Below are 17,984 nucleotides of genomic sequence, written 5' to 3' on the forward strand. Positions count from 1 at the left end.
GCTTACAACAACAGCACACTTCTTAAGATACTGAGCCACGTACGTACCAAGTTCAGTTGAACTTGGCTTGGTTGTTTCAGACTTCCATTTTTATGTCACTGTTTTCCCACCGTCGCAACAGCCTTGGTATGGGTGTCTCACTCCGATGGTAATATTCTCCTGGTACGAAGTCGTGGGTATGATTAGAGCAAAATCACTATACACTTACAGATCTGTTTTGGAGCTGTCATACATGTATTTTTGTATGCGTACACTGTTTGAGTGACAATGCTCTTCCGATTGTGTTCACAGAGTGTGTGGTTAGTTGTGGCTGCCTCCGTGGTCGGGGCATTGGGAACTGGAGAACCTGTACCGCAACCCGTGGATAACAAAAAGAACGAGAAGCGGGGACTCTTCGGCTTGGGGTGAGTGAAAGAAGATTGCTTAATTCAGCTCTCTAGATACGACGCTCGAACGGTTAATTTCGCTCTCCCCCGACTATAAACTTCATTAAATAAGAAGTGTCGAGACAATGGCGTTCTCTTCAGCCTTCAACCACTCACTGCACTGTAGTGTCGTTTGTGACTAGCGCATGCATTACTGTGTTCAAAATAATGTAGGCAATCAAAATTTTCGTTTTGCACTCGACTATAATTTGGTCCAGTAATGTCGAGCTAGTCATTTAAGTTATTCATTGCTAATGGTCTTCAGCATGGCAACACACGAGTGGTAGTGTAGCGTAAATGGTTTCGACTTTCAGGCTAGTTAGCTTCGTATGATTTGTTTTAAAAATAAGAAAAAGACGGATAATGAAGTACCGAACAACTAAATTAGAAAATAAAACTAACTTCTGAACGCAATTACACGTCAAAGAACAACTAGAAGGCCAGGACAGGAGCCATCACTGTAAACATATCTGATGTCTGATTAGTGGAACTGAAGGCTACTAAACGGCTAGCCCGGTGCACGGTGTACTGTACCAGATGGAGGTTCTTTATCTAACGGCTTCAGGGTAACGAACATTAGATTTTCAATATCTCGTTGAATGTAAAAATATAAAACGCTATCATAATCTACTCCTTAAGAGATACAATCTCGTATTAAAGGTTTGACACAGTAAGACGATTACAGCAATTAGACACTCTGCAAATGTCTTGAGCCACCGTAGCTCATGGCGCGCAAATTACCCAGTCAATATTCAGCCAGTATTTGTAAGTAGAACAGTTAGCGACTTTAAACAATCTTTACACATCATTTCAGAACTTTACGAAACTTTTTCTCACTAACAACCGCCTCATCCCTTCCCCTCCCGCCTTTCTTCCAGCAACCCCCTCCCCCCTCCCCACACACACACAAAGACAGATACGCGGATACAAAATGATGAAAGGAAAAAAGTTTACCGGGTGTAGAAAAATTTCCGCTACCAGTCACAGTAAAAGATTATCTATTCGTCACACGACCGGTTTCGGGCTTGTGCCCGTCCTCAGGTGTTTATACATTGATGCTCATGTTTATATTGTTGGAGATCAATAATGATGAAGCACCTGCATTGTAATTATGCTGTGGTGACAATTTTTCCACTCAGTTGCACATCTGTTATCATTTTCACGTCCATGTGCCTACATAGCCTAGATGTTTGTATGTAAACACAGTGTACATCACGAGTGCACGACGCATTATAGAAATATGGAGCTAAATTTTGTAAAAATGAAACATGGACGTGAAAGTGATAACAAATGTGCAACTGAGTGGACAAACTGTCACCACGACATAATTATAATAAATATGCTTCATCTTTATTGATCTCCAGCAATATAAACATGTACATCAATGCATTAAACACCCGACGATGGGCACAGGCCCGAAACCGGTAGTGTGACGAATAAACAAACTTTTATTGTGACTGGTAGCGCAAATTTTTCTGCACCCTATAAACGAGCAGTCATGGAGTTCAACAGCACCCACTATGGATAAAATTCACAAAAAGTTCACCGCCTATAACATTTTGGCCGTTCATTCAATAGAACTTTTGCATGGGAAATGCCATTTTAATTTATTACTTCTTTACGACACGACTGGCCAATTAAAATTGCTACACCACGAAGATGACGTACTACAGACGCGAAATTTAACCGACAGGAAGAAGATGCAGTCATATGCAAATGATTAGCTTTTCAGAGCTTTCACACAAGGTTGGCGCCGGTGACGACAGCTACAACGTGCTGACATGAGGAAATTTTCCAACCGACTTCTCATACACAAACAGCAGTTGACCGGCGTTGCCTAATGGTTCAAATGGCTCTGAGCACTATGGGAATTAACATCTGAGGTCATCAGTCCCCTAGAACTTAGAACTACTTAAACCTAACTAACCTAAGGACAGCACACACATCCACGCCAGAGGCAGGATTCGAACCTGCGACCGTAGCGGTCGCGCGGTTCCAGACTGAAGCGCCTAGAACCGCTCGGCCACACCGGCCGGCCGTTGCCTGATGAAACATTGTTGTGATGCCTCTTGTAAGGAGGAGAAATGCGTACCATCACGTTTCCGACTAAGCTAAAGGTCGGATTGTAGCCTATCGCGATTGCGGTTTATCGTATCGCGACATTGCTGCTCGCGTTGGTCGAGACCCAATGACTGTTAGCAGAATATGGAATCGGTGGGTTCAGGAGGGTAATACGGAACGCCGTGCTGGACCCCAACGGCCTCGTATCACTAGCAGTCGAGATGACAGGCTTCTTATCCGCATGGCTGTAACGGATTGCACAGCCACATCTCGATCTCTGAGTCAGCAGATGGGGACGTTTGCAAGAACAACGATCTGCACGAACAGTTCGACGTCGTTTGCAGCAGCATGGACTATCAGCTCGGAGACCATGGCTGCAGTTACCCTTGACGCTGCATCACAGACAGGAGCGCCTGCGATGGTGTACTCAACGGCGAACCTGGGAGCACGAATGGCAAAACGTCATTTTTCCGGATGAATCCAGGTTCTGTTTACAGCATCATGATGGTCGCATCCGCGTTTGGTGACATTGCGGTGAACGCACATTGGAAGCGTGTATTCGTCATCGCCATAGTGGCGTATCACCCGGCGTGATGGTATGGCGTGCCATTGGTTACACGTCTCGGTCACCTCTTGTTCGCATTGACGGCACTTTGAACAGTGGACGTTACATTTCAGATGTGTTACGACACGTGGCTCTACTCTTCATTCGATCCCTGCGAAACCCTACATTTCAGCAGGAAAATGCACGACTGCATGTTGCAGGTCCTGTACGGGTCTTTCTAGATACAGAAAAAGTTCGACTGCTGCCCTGCCCTCACCAATTGAAAACGCCTGGTCAATGATGGCCGAGCAACTGGCTCGTTACAATACGCCAGTCACTACTCTTGATGAACTGTGGTTGGTTGGTTGGTTTGGGGGATTAAAGGGACCAGACTGCGACGGTCATCGGTCCCTTTTTCCAAAAAATTAAAACCACCCAAAGAGAAGAAAAACGAACAGCAGGAACACACGTCAGACGACACAGGACAAAAAATACTCCTACAGAGATCAGACAAGACAAATTAAAATCACACAGAGTGCGATGGTGGTTGGCCGACCATAGAGATAAAAAGGAAAAGCCAACCACCGAGAACACATTAAAAACTCAGCGTAAAATCGTAGGCCAATGGCCAGAGTCAACACAAAAGAACTGTGGTACCGTGTTGAAGCTGCATGGGCAGCTGTACCTGTACACGCCATCCAAGCTCTGTTTGACTCAATGCCCAGGCGTATCAAGGCTGTTATTACAGCCAGAGGTGGTTGTTCTAGGTACTGATTTCTCAGGATTTATGCCCCCAAATTGCGTGAAAAATGTAATCACATGTCAGTTCTAGTATAATAATTTGTCCAATGAATACCCGTTGATCATCTGCATTTCTTCTTGGTGTAGCAATTTTAATGGCCGGTAGTGTACTAACTCCCATCTAAACACATTTTGCTGACGGTAGCGACATGTACACTGGATGTTCAGACATTAGACAAAAATTTGGAGACACCTCAAGAAACGCATTCTTGATCATATAAATGCAGTTGCCAGCCAGGCCTGGAGTTAGTGTTGTGCTGCTGTATTTGGCTATGAGTGGCACCTGTCTAATGTCCTCAATTCGTTGCAAGATTCTGTCGTGGTGAGAACGGCGTTCTCTGTAATTGTGTGTGCATCAAGTCGGGGCTACGTGGGTAAACTGTTGCCAGTCGTATGGTGGGTGCTTCCGTAACCAACGCTGCTGAGGCACCATATCAAAGAGATATACCCCATCGGAGCAACATCATCCGATAAGGCACAACGCGGAAGGAAGTGCTTGTTGAGTGGTCGTGACATACGGTCATTGAAGAGGATTCCGATGAAGAATGAGAGGGTATTTGGTAGGCCCCATGGTTACCTATTTCATCGTTCCGCGACCATGTCTCTATTTTGCAGGAAGAGTAGTATAACTGTTGCGTACATAGTTCCACGTAGTCAGCGCGTACACAACTTTCCCACTAGAGCGCGCCCCACTAAGCACAACAGCGCAGGCGCAGCGCTCGTCTGTCTCCGCACTACGAGATGGCGCTGTCTTAGAGACGGACCAAATTCTGCTTCCGCCGATCCGCGTATTAATATGTAACGCAGACAGTGAGATTGCTGCTAACGCAGAACCTTTTCTCCTCGTGGATCACTCTCGCGCAGTGATACATGAACACGCAAGGTATTATAACAAGTGTACAGACCTCCGATTACCAGCCTACATTAGTCTGTACCAGTCCGTACGAGTTCTACATTTGTCTGTACCAGTCTACAGTCAAGTTTCAGTCTGCGCCTAATAAGATTACCATATTCCTGTACATAGCCATGAAGACAAATGTATAGACACTTTTGTCAAGTATCAGAGATATATGTGAGAATAAGATTAACGTACTAATACCAAAGGAACTTCAGATTATCAATTGTAAATAGCCTCCAGAACCAAGTTAAGTAATTTTTATGCTTGTTATTATTTTAATAAATGTGTGTGAAAATTACTCAAGTTCTGTTTAAAGTTGGTCACTGTCAATCTGCTACTCTAAGTGTGCGCGTGGCCTTTCTATTGTCTGACCAAACAGCAGAAGATAAACGCGCCACGATAAGACCACGAGACATATTGCTGACACTCGCCTACTTCGTTAGAGCGACACGTTAAATTATCTGATGGTGTGTGTACTGAAGGTCTTACAGTACACACACCACAATAACATTCCCTTGAAACCAGACAGGACCTTTATTTACCAATTCCGAAACGACTAAAAACCATTTTGAACATAAACGGTTTTCCTGCTGCGTAATTAGACATGGTTGGTAAACACGATTTTCCGAAATCCCTTTACTGAGGAAGGCGAGCCGCGTGGGATTAGCCGAGCGGTCTAAGGCGCTGCAGTCATGGACCGTGCGGCTGGTCCCTGCGGAGGCTCGAGTCCTCCCTCGGGCATGGGTGTGTTTGTTTGTCCTTAGGATAATTTAGGTTCAATAGTGTGTAAGCTCAGCAGTTAAGACCCATAAGATTTCACACACATTTGAACATTTGAGGAAGGAGAAGTAAATATGCCAGACTTCGAATCAAGAATAACTGCCAACACCACTAATTTAGAAGTTGATACGCTCGGTGTAGCGAAGCAGCTTAAATCAATAAAGGCAAGACCTCTAGTCCACATACTATACCAGATAGGTTCCTTTCAGAGTATGCTGATGCAATAGCTGAGCACTTAAATCAGATACAACTGCTCACTCGTCGAAAGATCGAGACGTAAAGGCATGTTGCACATCACCAGTACTCAAGCAAGGCAATAGGATCAATCCGCTGAATTGAGAGCCATACCACGAACATCAATTTGCGACTGTATTTTGAAATATATGCTGCGTTCAAACAACACGAATTACCCGGAGAAAACTCATTTACTGCCGGCCGCTGTGGCCGAGCGGTTCTAGGCGCTTCAGTCCAGAACCGCGCTGCTGCTACGGTGGGCATGGATGTGTGTGATGTCCTTAGGTTAGTTAGCTTTAACTAGTTCTAAGTCTAGGGGACTCATGACCTCAGATGTTAAGTCCCATAGTGCTTAGAGCCAAACTCATTTACTGACAAATAGCCAACACGAATTCAGAAAATAGCGTTCTTGTGAAACACAACTAGCTCTTTATTCTCACGAAGTGCTGAGTGCTACCGACTGAGGATGTCGAATGGATTCCATAATCATACAATGTAAACTTTCACGGCCGGTATTGTCTTCACTTAAAACTTCCGGGCTGATAGGCCGCGGTCGAAGTATAAAACTGTCTCCTGACGTTTCGTCTCCGACTGCGGGAGACATCCTCGGAGGTAAGGCGGCGAACTGCGAAGAGAACTCGAGGAATCAGGAGTAACGACGAACAACAGTCGTCCATGGGCAAAGTTTTTCTTCCGTTCATTAGCAAGGTCACAGATCGCATTGGGAAAGTTTTAGGCAAGTATGGGGTGGAAACTATTTTCAGACCTACTAGGAAAATAAAAGAATTTTTAAGGTCGGCAAAAGATGCACGGCACCCTTTGGCTACACCAGGGGTATATAAAATTCCTTGTAGTTGTGGACAGGTTTACATCGGTACCACAAAGAGAAGTGTGAACACCCGTCTTGTCGAACATAAGAGGAATTGCCGCCTGGGTCACACGGATAAATCGGCCGTAGCGGAACATGTTTACCAGGAAGGTGATCATGAAATAAAATTCAGCGAGACGAGCGTCATATCAAAAACCTCGCATTATTATGCACGCTTGTATAGAGAGGCTATCGAGATTGATAAACATCGTAATAATTTTAAAAGGAAAGACGAAGGTGTTAAACTGGATAAAATTTGGATGTCAACGTTGCACCGCAAGCGTGACGATCGATTACTTTCAATCGAGAATGTTGGCATTACCAGAGACAATCTCATAGTCGACGCCACGTGATCAACAGTGGCGCCCTCTGTACTGCCTATATAATCAGCGCTTCCTCGAGTTCTCTTCGCAGTTCGCCGCTTTACCTCCGAGGATGTCTCCCGCAGTCGGAGACGAAACGTCAGGAGACAGTTTTATACTTCGACCACGGCCTATCAGCCCGGAAGTTTTAAGTGAAGGATTCCATAATTTTAGACTTCTAGAAAGCTTCTGACACCGTTCCTAACAAGCGACTTCTAGTCAGATTTTCCTATGGAATATCGCCTTAGTTGTACGACTCGATATGTGATTTCCTGTCGGAAAAGTCACAGTTCGTAATAACTGAAGGAAAGTCATCGAATAAACTGGAAGTGATGTCTAGCGATCGTCAGATAAGTGTTACCGGCCTCCTGTCGTTCCTGAGCTGTGTGCACGATTTAGAATGCGATCTGAGCAGCCCTCGTAGATTGCCTGGAGATGATGCTGTCATTTATCGTCTTGCAAACTCATCAGATGATCAAAACAAATTTCAAATTGATTTAGACAAGATATCTGTACATTGCATAAAGCAGCAGTTAACTTTAAACAATTGAAAGTGTGAAGTCATCCACGTGATTACTAAAAGGAATCCGTTAAATTTCGTTTACACGATAGTAATAAAAATGTCGTGTGACTGGGGCCTCCCGGCAGGTAGACCGTTCGCCGGATGCAAGTCTTTCGATTTGATGCCACTTCGGTGACTTGCGCGTCGATGGGGGTGAAATGATGATGATTAGGACAACACAACACCCAGTCCCTGAGCGGGGAAAATCTCCGACCCAGCCGGGAATCGAACCCGGGCCATTAGGATTGACATTCTGTCGCACTGACCACTCAGCTACCTTGGGGGGGGGGGGGGGGGGTGGACGTTTACACCATAAAACGCACTAAAGGGTGTGAATCCAAGTAGGGATTGCAGTCACAAACCATTTAAATTGGAAAGAACACATAGATAATGTTATGGGGAAAGCAAGTCAAAGACAGCGATTTATTGGTAGAACACTTAGAAGGTGAAAGAGGGCTTCCAAAGAGACAGCAAACATAACGCTAGCCCGTCCTCTTTCGGAGTACGGTTGAAGGGTATGGGATGCGCATCAGATAGAACTGACTGAGGACGTCGAAACATTTAAAAGAAGGGCAGCTCGTTTTGCTTTATAGCGAAACAGAGGAGAGAGTGCCACGAATATGACAAGCGGGTTCGATAACAGCCATTAAAACAAAGGCGTTTGGCGTTGCGTAAGGATCTTCTCGTTGTTGTTGTTGTTGTTGTCTTCAGTCCTGAGACTGGTTTGATACAGCTCTCCATGCTACTCTATCCTGTGCAAGCTTCTTCATCTCCCAGTACCTACTGCAACCTACATCCTTCTGAATCTGTTTAGTGTATTCGTCTCTTGGTCTCCCTCTACGATTTACTCCCCATTGGGGAGAGGCTACAACCCTGTCTCACTCCCTTCCCAACCACTGCTTTCCTTTCATGCCCCTGGACTCTTATAACTGTCATCTGCTTTCTGTACAAATTGTAAATAGCCTTTCGCTCCCTGTATTTTACCCCTGCCACCTTCAGAATTTGAAAGAGAGTATTCCAGTCAACATTGTCAAAAGCTTTCTCTAAGTCTACAAATGCTAGAAACGTAGGTTTGCCTTTTCTTGCCGGCCGTGGTGGCCAAGCGGTTAAAGGCGCTACAGTCTGGAACCGCGCGACCGCTACGGTCGCAGGTTCGAATCCTGCCTCGGGCATGGATGTGTGTGATGTCCTTGGGTTAGTTAGGTTTAAGTAGTTCTAAGTTCTAGGGGACTGATGACCTTAGAAGTTAAGTCCCATAGTGCTCAGAGCCATTTGAACCATTTTTTGCGTTTTCTTAATCTAGCTTCTAAAATAAGTCGTAGGGTCAGTATTGCCTCACGTGTTCCAACATTTCTACGGATTTAAGTACTCTTTTTTCCCCGCATCTGTTGGAGAGTGTATTGGTGAAAAAATAGCTTGAATGTGGTTCGATGAACCCTCTGCCAGGTACTTAATTGTGAATTGGAGATTAATCATGCAGATGTAGATGTAATGTTCTATGTTTATTGATGTTTCCATATTTTTGTCCACTGCCTGTACGAACTAAATTACATCCCTGTACAGCAGGTAGTTCAGGAGATAAAGCGTCAGAGACTGCGAAGCGAAGAAGACCAGCTTTTGATTAAAACGGAGTTCTAATTACCCGGGCTACACTCACCCATTGTTTGACAAAGAGAGCACTTACTGCCTTCCAGCAAACTTCAAACATAATTCCAAACCTACTCCAAACTTTCTCCCGCTTACTTTCTTAACGTCGAATATTTAACGCAGTAACTCATTCCTTAAATAATCAGAGGTCTGAAGCTTTTTTTACACATATGAGATCGATTCTATAGAGTATCGGAGGTGTGGTATTAATTAGCTAACAGTTCAAAGCTGGTATGGCTTTGATACCAGATGTGAGGTTAACAACATTCACAAAATAAACCCGACTATGAATATACACTATATTATAGTTTAAAGAAGCGACGTCCTTAACGAAACGTGTCTCGAAGTACTTTCTGTTCTCTTAGAATGTCTCTTCTGACGTCTCGCAATCGTCACACCTGCCACCTACAGCTACTAGTTTGGTACTCGCAGGTCGCGCCTGGCCTGCAGCATCTTATTCGCTGGGGTAAAAAAATACTGGGTGAGCCAAAAAGGACTTTACAGCTTTGGAATGATACAGAAATTTTTCGAGATAACTTATAGAATCGGTAGATGTGTCATTTTGTGGCAAACAGTCTCAAGTTTCATATACAAGCGTCAAGTGCCCTATTTGGCTACAATTTGTGAATCACCAAACAACCCACCGGTGATCAGTTTATTCCCACACTCGTTGCAGCAGATCGAGTATAACTTGTGCAGCCGCAGAGTAAATTAGATTTTTTCAGGTCGGCTAAATTCTTTGGTTAGTGAGGAACATACCTGCCGTCTTTAATGAAACCCCAGAGAAAAAAAATCCACTGGTGTCGAGTCTCGGGAGCGAGGTGGCCATGCGATTGGCCCTTCACAGACAATCCACCGACCTGTGAAGCGATTATCGAGGAAACCTCGAAGTTCTTGAGAAAATGGGGTCGTGCAACCGTCTTGCTGACAGTAAACCATCCCGGCCCACCCGGTTAGCCGTGCGGTCTAACGCACGGCTTTCCAGATTGGGAAGGAGCGCCTCGTCCCCGGCACGAATCCGCCTGGCGGACTTGTGTCGAGGTCCGGTGAGCCGGCCAGTGTGTGGAAGGTTTTTAGGCGGTTTTCCATCTACCTCGGCGAATGCGGGCTGGTTCCCCTTATTCCGCCTCAGCTACACTATGTCGGCGATTGCTGCGCGAACAAGTTCTCCACGTACGCGTACACCACCATTACTCTACCACGCAAACATAGGAGCTACACTCGTCTGGTGTGAGACGTTTCCTGGGGGATCCACACGGGGCCGAACCGCACAATAACCCTGAAAGAGTGGTTCGATGTGGGATGGCGGAGGGGTGGACTGCGGTAGTCGTCGTGGGGTTGTGGACCACTGCAGTGGGGACGGAGCCTCTCCGTCGTTTCTAGGCCGCCGGTTAACATACAATACAATACAATACAAACCATCCGATCTCGGTCATCTCCATCGATCTGTGGAATTAAAAAGTTTCACGCGTATCCATCTGCACTGCAGTGGTAGTTCTCTCCATATAGAAGAAAGGGCCGTACACTTTCAATTTACAGTGAACAATCCGTCTCAAGAAAGTTCTTGCGCCAAAAGTACTTTGTGTGCTACCTTGGAGGTTCTGTAGCGTATTCGGTTCGACATGTACGCCGAACAGTTGTTGCAGAGTTCGTTCCATAAAACCAAAATACACAGCGAGCACTCTTCTAACCAGTGAAAGTAGCCATTTTAATTGTGCAGTACGCTGGCGCTCCTGGTGGCCGAATGTGGTACTGTTTCACTACGTGAGTCAAACCTGATGCTGTTTGCTATGACACCTCTACTGGTTCTGTAGTTATCTCAATATATTTCTATGTCATTCCAAAGTTGTAGAGTGCTTTTTGACACACCCTGTACAATACAAAAAAATCGTTTACCAGACAGTCACTGCTTCTGCTAAAGCAATGTGCATTGTCTGTGTGAGTTATTCTGTACTATTCACTCAAACACACGCACACTCAGTGTATCGGAAGGTAGATCTGAAAAATCGAACACACACACTATGACAAGACTAGAGTTGCACAGTCGTTTAGGCTAAAGACCAAAGATGTGGTATAGGAACTTAGTTCCGTAGCGGTCGCGCGGTTCCAGATTGAAGCGCCAGTCGGATTCCAGTATTGATGTTAACAAGTAAACAACCCAGGGACAACCACTAGGTATATACATTATGTGATCAAACTTATCCGGAGACCCGAATGTAATGCGGATTTGAGTACTAGAAATCACGAGAGGCGGACACGCCAGTATAAAAGGAGATGGGGAGTATTGTGTTGTCGGCAGAAAAACAGTCACAGCAGAATGGGTCAGTCGGGAGAGCTCAGTAACTTCGAATGTGATTTAATCGTTGAATGTCACCTGAGTGACAAATCCATCAGGGACAGTTCAATCTTCCCGAAGATGCCCAAATCGATTGAGGAAACAGAGGTGTGCACATGCTGATTGCACTGTAAATCTTATAAAACGATTTTAAAGAAACTACTTGCTAAACAAAAAAGTGGATTCTCTTCAGTCTCGTAACCTCATTCTTGAGCTTCATGATGAACTGGTGATCATTTCGTTAGTGGTCATAGTTATTACATCTATATATTAATATAGATGTACGAATTCGGATAGTTTGCAATGAAAACAGCGGGTCGCTATAATTTTTCGTGTATGTTAGATCATACATTGTTGTGTATCAAATGTACATAACATACTGAATTTTTCTTTGAACTTGAGATGAAATTTATATGTATCTTCAGTTTCGAGAAAATTGATTGTATGTAATGGACTCACTTTCGATTGCATTTGCAGACGTTCATGTGTTTCTGGCAACTGACAGTGGGGAAAGCGGAGAGTTTTTTCCACACTAACAACATCTGAAACTTTTTAATCAACTGAAAGATACAAATAACTACAGATTTTTTTCAGTGAGGTAATGTAGTTATTTTAAAGGTCATCGATAGTTGATGAAATGAGAAATCCTATAGGTTTGTAATAACGCAGGTGAAGGAACCACACATATTGTATTAAAGCGAGCACAAGCTTTTCATAAGTTATTGATCTGACTTGTTCTGAATTGTTTGTTTAATAATGCAGTAATTCTGTCTGTTCAATCAGTTGACTAGAGAATACAGCGAGCAAATCGAAAAGCACATGGATATATTGTATACAGTTATGAGCCAAAACTTCATGAACACCTGCTTAATAGCTTGTTTGTCTGTCTTTGAAACATAATACATCACTGATTCAGTATATCAGCGATCCGACAGCTTATTTGTGTGTTTGTGGAGGTATGTGGCATTAGATGACTACGCACAGGTCATGTAATTCGCGTAAAAAACGGGCCGCTGAACTGCGCATGAGGGGATGGCGTCCGATTGCGACCCAGATGGGTTCCATAGGATTTACTTTGGACGAATTTGTTCGCTGAGACATCAGACCACTGTGGCACGGTTCTGGCTCCGAGACACGGACCATTATACAGCTGAAAGATGACACAGCCGGGATGCGGGTGGTTCGCAGCTGTCAGCTTGTCGTCGATTACTACCCATAGGTCCCATGCAAGCGCAGGAGAATGTCTCCCATAGCATAGAATACAGTTCCAACCAGCTTGCATCCGAGCCGCCGTTCACCTCGATGACGGCGTTTGCGGAGTCGACCATCGACCCAGTGTAGCAAAACTGTGAGTCACCCGAAGAGCCGACACGTTTCCATTGATAAATGGTCGAATCCCGATTGTCTCGTCCCCAATGCAATCGTAATTGACGATGTCGTTGGGTTAACATATGAACACGTAGGGGTGGTCTGCTGCAGAGCTCCATGTTCAACACTGTAAGATGAACGGTGTGGTCCAAAACACTTGTGTGTGCACCAGCATTGTGCTCTTTCGGCAGAGATGCCATATATCACCATCTGTCCTATTTTACAGAGCAGACAAGTTGCTGACCCCCACGTTGTGTGAAGAGTCGTGGACGTCCAACCATTTAGCGCCTAGTGGAAGGTTAACTTCCTTCTACCTCTTTCCGTAGACTCTCAAGATAGTAGCACGTGAACGTTAGACCAGCTTCGCCGTTTTCGAGGTCCTCTCTCACAGCCTCTTAGTAATAATAATCTGCTCTGTCTCAAAGTCGTTTACCAAGTGGATTTCCCATTTGCTGCTCATATCTTCGCTAGTCTGATCCCTCGTCCGTGTCTGCTCCACTTACATACTTTGAATATCGTGTCACGTGTTCGCAAAGCCACCAGGCGGCATCCAACTTCGTTTTGGTTGATCAGTGTAAACCCACTTTACTTGCAATTATGTATATGGGGTGGGGGTTGTACCTGGAGGACAGTGTACCTAGGAGCACATGGCGTTTCCTGGTTGGACTTCCTGTCTAGTGACCCATTTTCGAATCACATTAAGAAGTACCCAGTAGAGAGCACCATAAGCATTATCCGCCACTTTCTGGTATTTTTTTGTCGTGAGACATGTTATTGTGTTTTGTGCAGAGCTTGTAAACATCACGAGTTCTAAATATTTAAGTGCTGTAGAATATACACTCCTGGAAATGGAAAAAAGAACACATTGACACCGGTGTGTCAGACCCACCATACTTGCTCCGGACACTGCGAGAGGGCTGTACAAGCAATGATCACACGCACGGCACAGCGGACACACCAGGAACCGCGGTGTTGGCCGTCGAATGGCGCTAGCTGCGCAGCTTTTGTGCACCGCCGCCGTCAGTGTCAGCCAGTTTGCCGTGGCATACGGAGCTCCATCGCAATCTTTAACACTGGTAGCATGCCGCGACAGCGTGGACGTGAACCGTATGTGCAGCTGACGGACTTTGAGCGAGGGCGTATAGTGGGCATGCGGGAGGCCGGGTGGACGTACCGCCGAATTGCTCAACACGTGGTGCGTGAGGTCTCCACAGTACATCGATGTTGTCGCCAGTGGTCGGCGGAAGGTGCACGTGCCCGTCGACCTGGGACCGGACCGCAGCGTCGCACGGATGCACGCCAAGACCGTAGGATCCTACGCAGTGCCGTAGGGGACCGCACCGCCACTTCCCAGCAAATTAGGGACACTGTTGCTCCTGGGGTATCGGCGAGGACCATTCGCAACCGTCTCCATGAAGCTGGGCTACGGTCCCGCACACCGTTAGGCCGTCTTCAGCTCACGCCCCAACATCGTGCAGCCCGCCTCCAGTGGTGTCGCGACAGGCGTGAATGGAGGGACGAATGGAGACGTGTCGTCTTCAGCGATGAGAGTCGCTTCTGCCTTGGTGCCAATGATGGTCGTATGCGTGTTTGGCGCCGTGCAGGTGAGCGCCACAATCAGGACTGCATACGACCGAGGCACACAGGGCCAACACCCGGCATCATGGTGTGGGGAGCGATCTCCTACACTGGCCGTACACCACTGGTGATCGTCGAGGGGACACTGAATAGTGCACGGTACATCCAAACCGTCATCGAACCCATCGTTCTACCATTCCTAGACCGGCAAGGGAACTTGCTGTTCCAACAGGACAATGCACGTCCGCATGTATCCCGTGCCACCCAACGTGCTCTAGAAGGTGTAAGTCAACTACCCTGGCCAGCAAGATCTCCGGATCTGTTCCCCATTGAGCATGTTTGGGACTGGATGAAGCGTCGTCTCACGCGGTCTGCACGTCCAGCACGAACGCTGGTCCAACTGAGGCGCCAGGTGGAAATGGCATGGCAAGCCGTTCCACAGGACTACATCCATCATCTCTACGATCGTCTCCATGGGAGAATAGCAGCCTGCATTGCTGCGAAAGGTGGATATACACTGTACTAGTGCCGACATTGTGCATGCTCTGTTGCCTGTGTCTATGTGCCTGTGGTTCTGTCAGTGTGATCATGTGATGTATCTGACCCCAGGAATGTGTCAATAAAGTTTCCCCTTCCTGGGACAATGAATTCACGGTGTTCTTATTTCAATTTCCAGGAGTGTATTAAAACTGTTTTGAGTATATTGTTAATTATTCAATTACAGAATTTTATAGTGACTATAATTATCTATATTTTTAAAAACAATTACATAACGCGTCAATGGTTAACTCATGCTTCGCCAGTCATGCACCATCTCCTGCCTTGAAACGGATATTTGGAAATGAAATGAGTTTCTCTAAAGTCTCAACAATTTTCTCTGTCTCAGACGTGTAAATTTGCTTTAGTTGCCAACAATTCCTGTTTCAGAATCTTTGTGACTCGTAACTGGTTGTTGATAGTACCCTTTCTTAATTTGATTTCACTGACTTGTTCTTGGGTGTGTAATAGTGTAATAATGTAACACATAGACTGTTTTCTTGGTTCCAAACACTTTTAAATCAGGACAGAATATATATTCCTACGTACACCTTCTAACAGGTTTTCGCACTTGGTTCAAATGGCTCTAAGCACTATCGGACTTATCATCTGAGGTCATCAGACTCCTAGACTTAGAACTACTTAAATCTAACTAACCTAAGGACATCACACACATCCATTCCAGAGGCAGGATTCGAACCTGCGACCGTAGCAGCAGCGCGGTTCGGGACTGAAGCGCCTAGAACCGTTCGACCACAACGGCCAGCTTTCACACTTGGAAAATCTTACTTTTCTATAGCAATGTTTGTACTTTCAGAAAAAGACTGGAGAACAGATTAAATGAATGCTCGTTTCAAAATGAAACGAGAAAATATTTTAAACTTCAATCACAGGGCGACAGTCTAAAACACATTCCGACCTACAAGTATCTTTCCTGACGATGTCGACATACATATGACTGTCTGACAAACTGGTAGTGTTAGGTGGTATGCGAGTCAAGACATTAGATGTCTGACAGACGTACTGGCATTAAGATTCGAGCAGTTGTCTCATAACCCGACCACATCAATTAACCACACCTATGTGATAGCATGGCCAGTCTGTGATAGTCAGGCATCTGTATCTCGACATTATTATACCGACTGGTAATGTCTTCTTTACCTACATGCACGTAAAGAAGACTTGGACGGTATATTTATTTGTCATTTTATTTTGTCGCTGCATGTCATAGTCGATTGATTAGACAAATGGATATTTAAAAATGGATTTGGATTTATGTAATTTCACACCCATAACACAATGTAAATACAAATTGCAAAAACAAATACAGCTGACTGTAAACGTCAAACAAACATCTCTATACATATTAGGTCTACAACTTTGCTTTTTCTCGAAGTTCGAAGCTTTATTGTGAAAAACTTACAAAAAATTTTCATTCAGTGTTGGCTATCGCTGGCGACTACTTTCTCCTATCTTTCGGGCAGCATATAAAAACCACGGCGGAAAAACTGGGCATCTTTCGATGACATCCACGAATCGATCCAATTTTGCACTTGTTCGTATGGCCAGAGATGCTGGTCAGCTCGACAGTGCGCCATTAATCGAAAAAGGTGCCACTCAAATGGAGAAAACGGTGAGTGAGGTAGGACTTTCCCCTTCAACGTTTCCAAGCCTGTTCTGATTGGATTTTCGACATAGGATCGAGCATTTTCATGCTGAAAAATGATCTTATCGTGTCTATCACTGTACTATGGCTGTTTGTCTCAGTGATCGGCTCGGAAGCAACAGCTGCTTGCAGTGACGATCTCCCATGATAGTTTCCGTCTGAGTAGCTACGAAAAACTTCTCTCTTACACCGCCACGCAGGTCTTCGATGTCGAAGTCACCGTTCTTGAAGAGTTGAAATCATTCTCAGCATGTTCTTTCACTAATAAGTGCTTCTCCATAGGTCTTACCCAGAATTTTAAGAGCTTTAGCCGCAGATTTCTTCATACTAAAGCAGAAAATTATAACTTCGTGCAAATGACGAGAACTGGACTTGCAAGTTGACATATTCAATCGAGAATCACTTTATAAAGTAATGAAAAATCGACTAATATTTTGATGGCGTTATCTTTACAAATGTCTAAGCTTATGGTATGGCACTTACCAGACACACCACCGATTGCCGCTACTACTATCTATTGCAAAACGGCGGTAGCAAATTTATAGACTTAATATTATAAACTAAAGTACCGTATGGCTTTTTCCTGTCTGTATGTTATAGCTAATCTCAGGAACTACTGTAAGGATTCTGATATAATTTTCAGTAACAGATAGATAGATTCACGAGGAAGGTTTGTGTACATCACTAAATAATATAAACAAGTCGTCTGGCCATTGAGATTTAGTGCAGCAGTCCAAAGCTATGACAGTCGTTAATTCTTTATTCGGCAACTTGCAACACGGACAAAACAAACCGCTAACAGTTTTTTGTCAGTGTAAAATGAATATTGCAACGCTAGTAAACTGAGATCCTCATAAATGTCAGAGTAATATGCCTAGGTGTGCAAGATTGTAATGTACCTACAACAAATAAAGCCTATGTTCGTCTGTGAAAAATGGACTCGAAAAGCAACCCGAGCTATCAGTAATCGCAATCTAACCTGCGTAACAGTGTGTGCGTGTTGTATGAGTGTTAGTTTCAGTGGCATTTAAGCCCTCAACAGATCATTACATGAAAAACTTAAAACTAACATTTGGATAAGGTATCTGATTGCGTTTTTCAATATGAAAAACTGCGGGAACAAATGAACCTACAACAATGAATACCTCAGCTATCTGACAGGGTCTTTGAATAAGAATTTACAAGTGGTACAGAATTTGGCTTGTGCAACAGAATTTACTGGTTTAGAGTACATGACATGTTGTGGTGTCTCAGCTTCTCTGTTTTGGCCGTACGTTTTGCACTCACCTCTTCAGATGACCGTCTTTTTCCAAGTGGT

At 44.8% G+C, this 17,984-nt stretch overlaps 1 protein-coding gene across 1 annotated transcript in view; it reads left to right on the plus strand.

Annotated features, from left to right (window-relative positions):
* The first annotated feature begins 267 nt into the window (after positions 1 to 267).
* Positions 268 to 17,984, plus strand: part of LOC126209894 (uncharacterized) — a 55,839-nt gene continuing 38,122 nt past the window's right edge. The window contains exon 1 of the mRNA XM_049939017.1: positions 268 to 404. Coding sequence (XP_049794974.1) covers positions 268 to 404 — 137 coding nt within the window. The remainder of the gene's footprint in view (positions 405 to 17,984) is intronic.

Source organism: Schistocerca nitens, chromosome 10, assembly GCF_023898315.1.
Source record: "Schistocerca nitens isolate TAMUIC-IGC-003100 chromosome 10, iqSchNite1.1, whole genome shotgun sequence".
NCBI lineage: Eukaryota > Metazoa > Arthropoda > Insecta > Orthoptera > Acrididae > Schistocerca > Schistocerca nitens.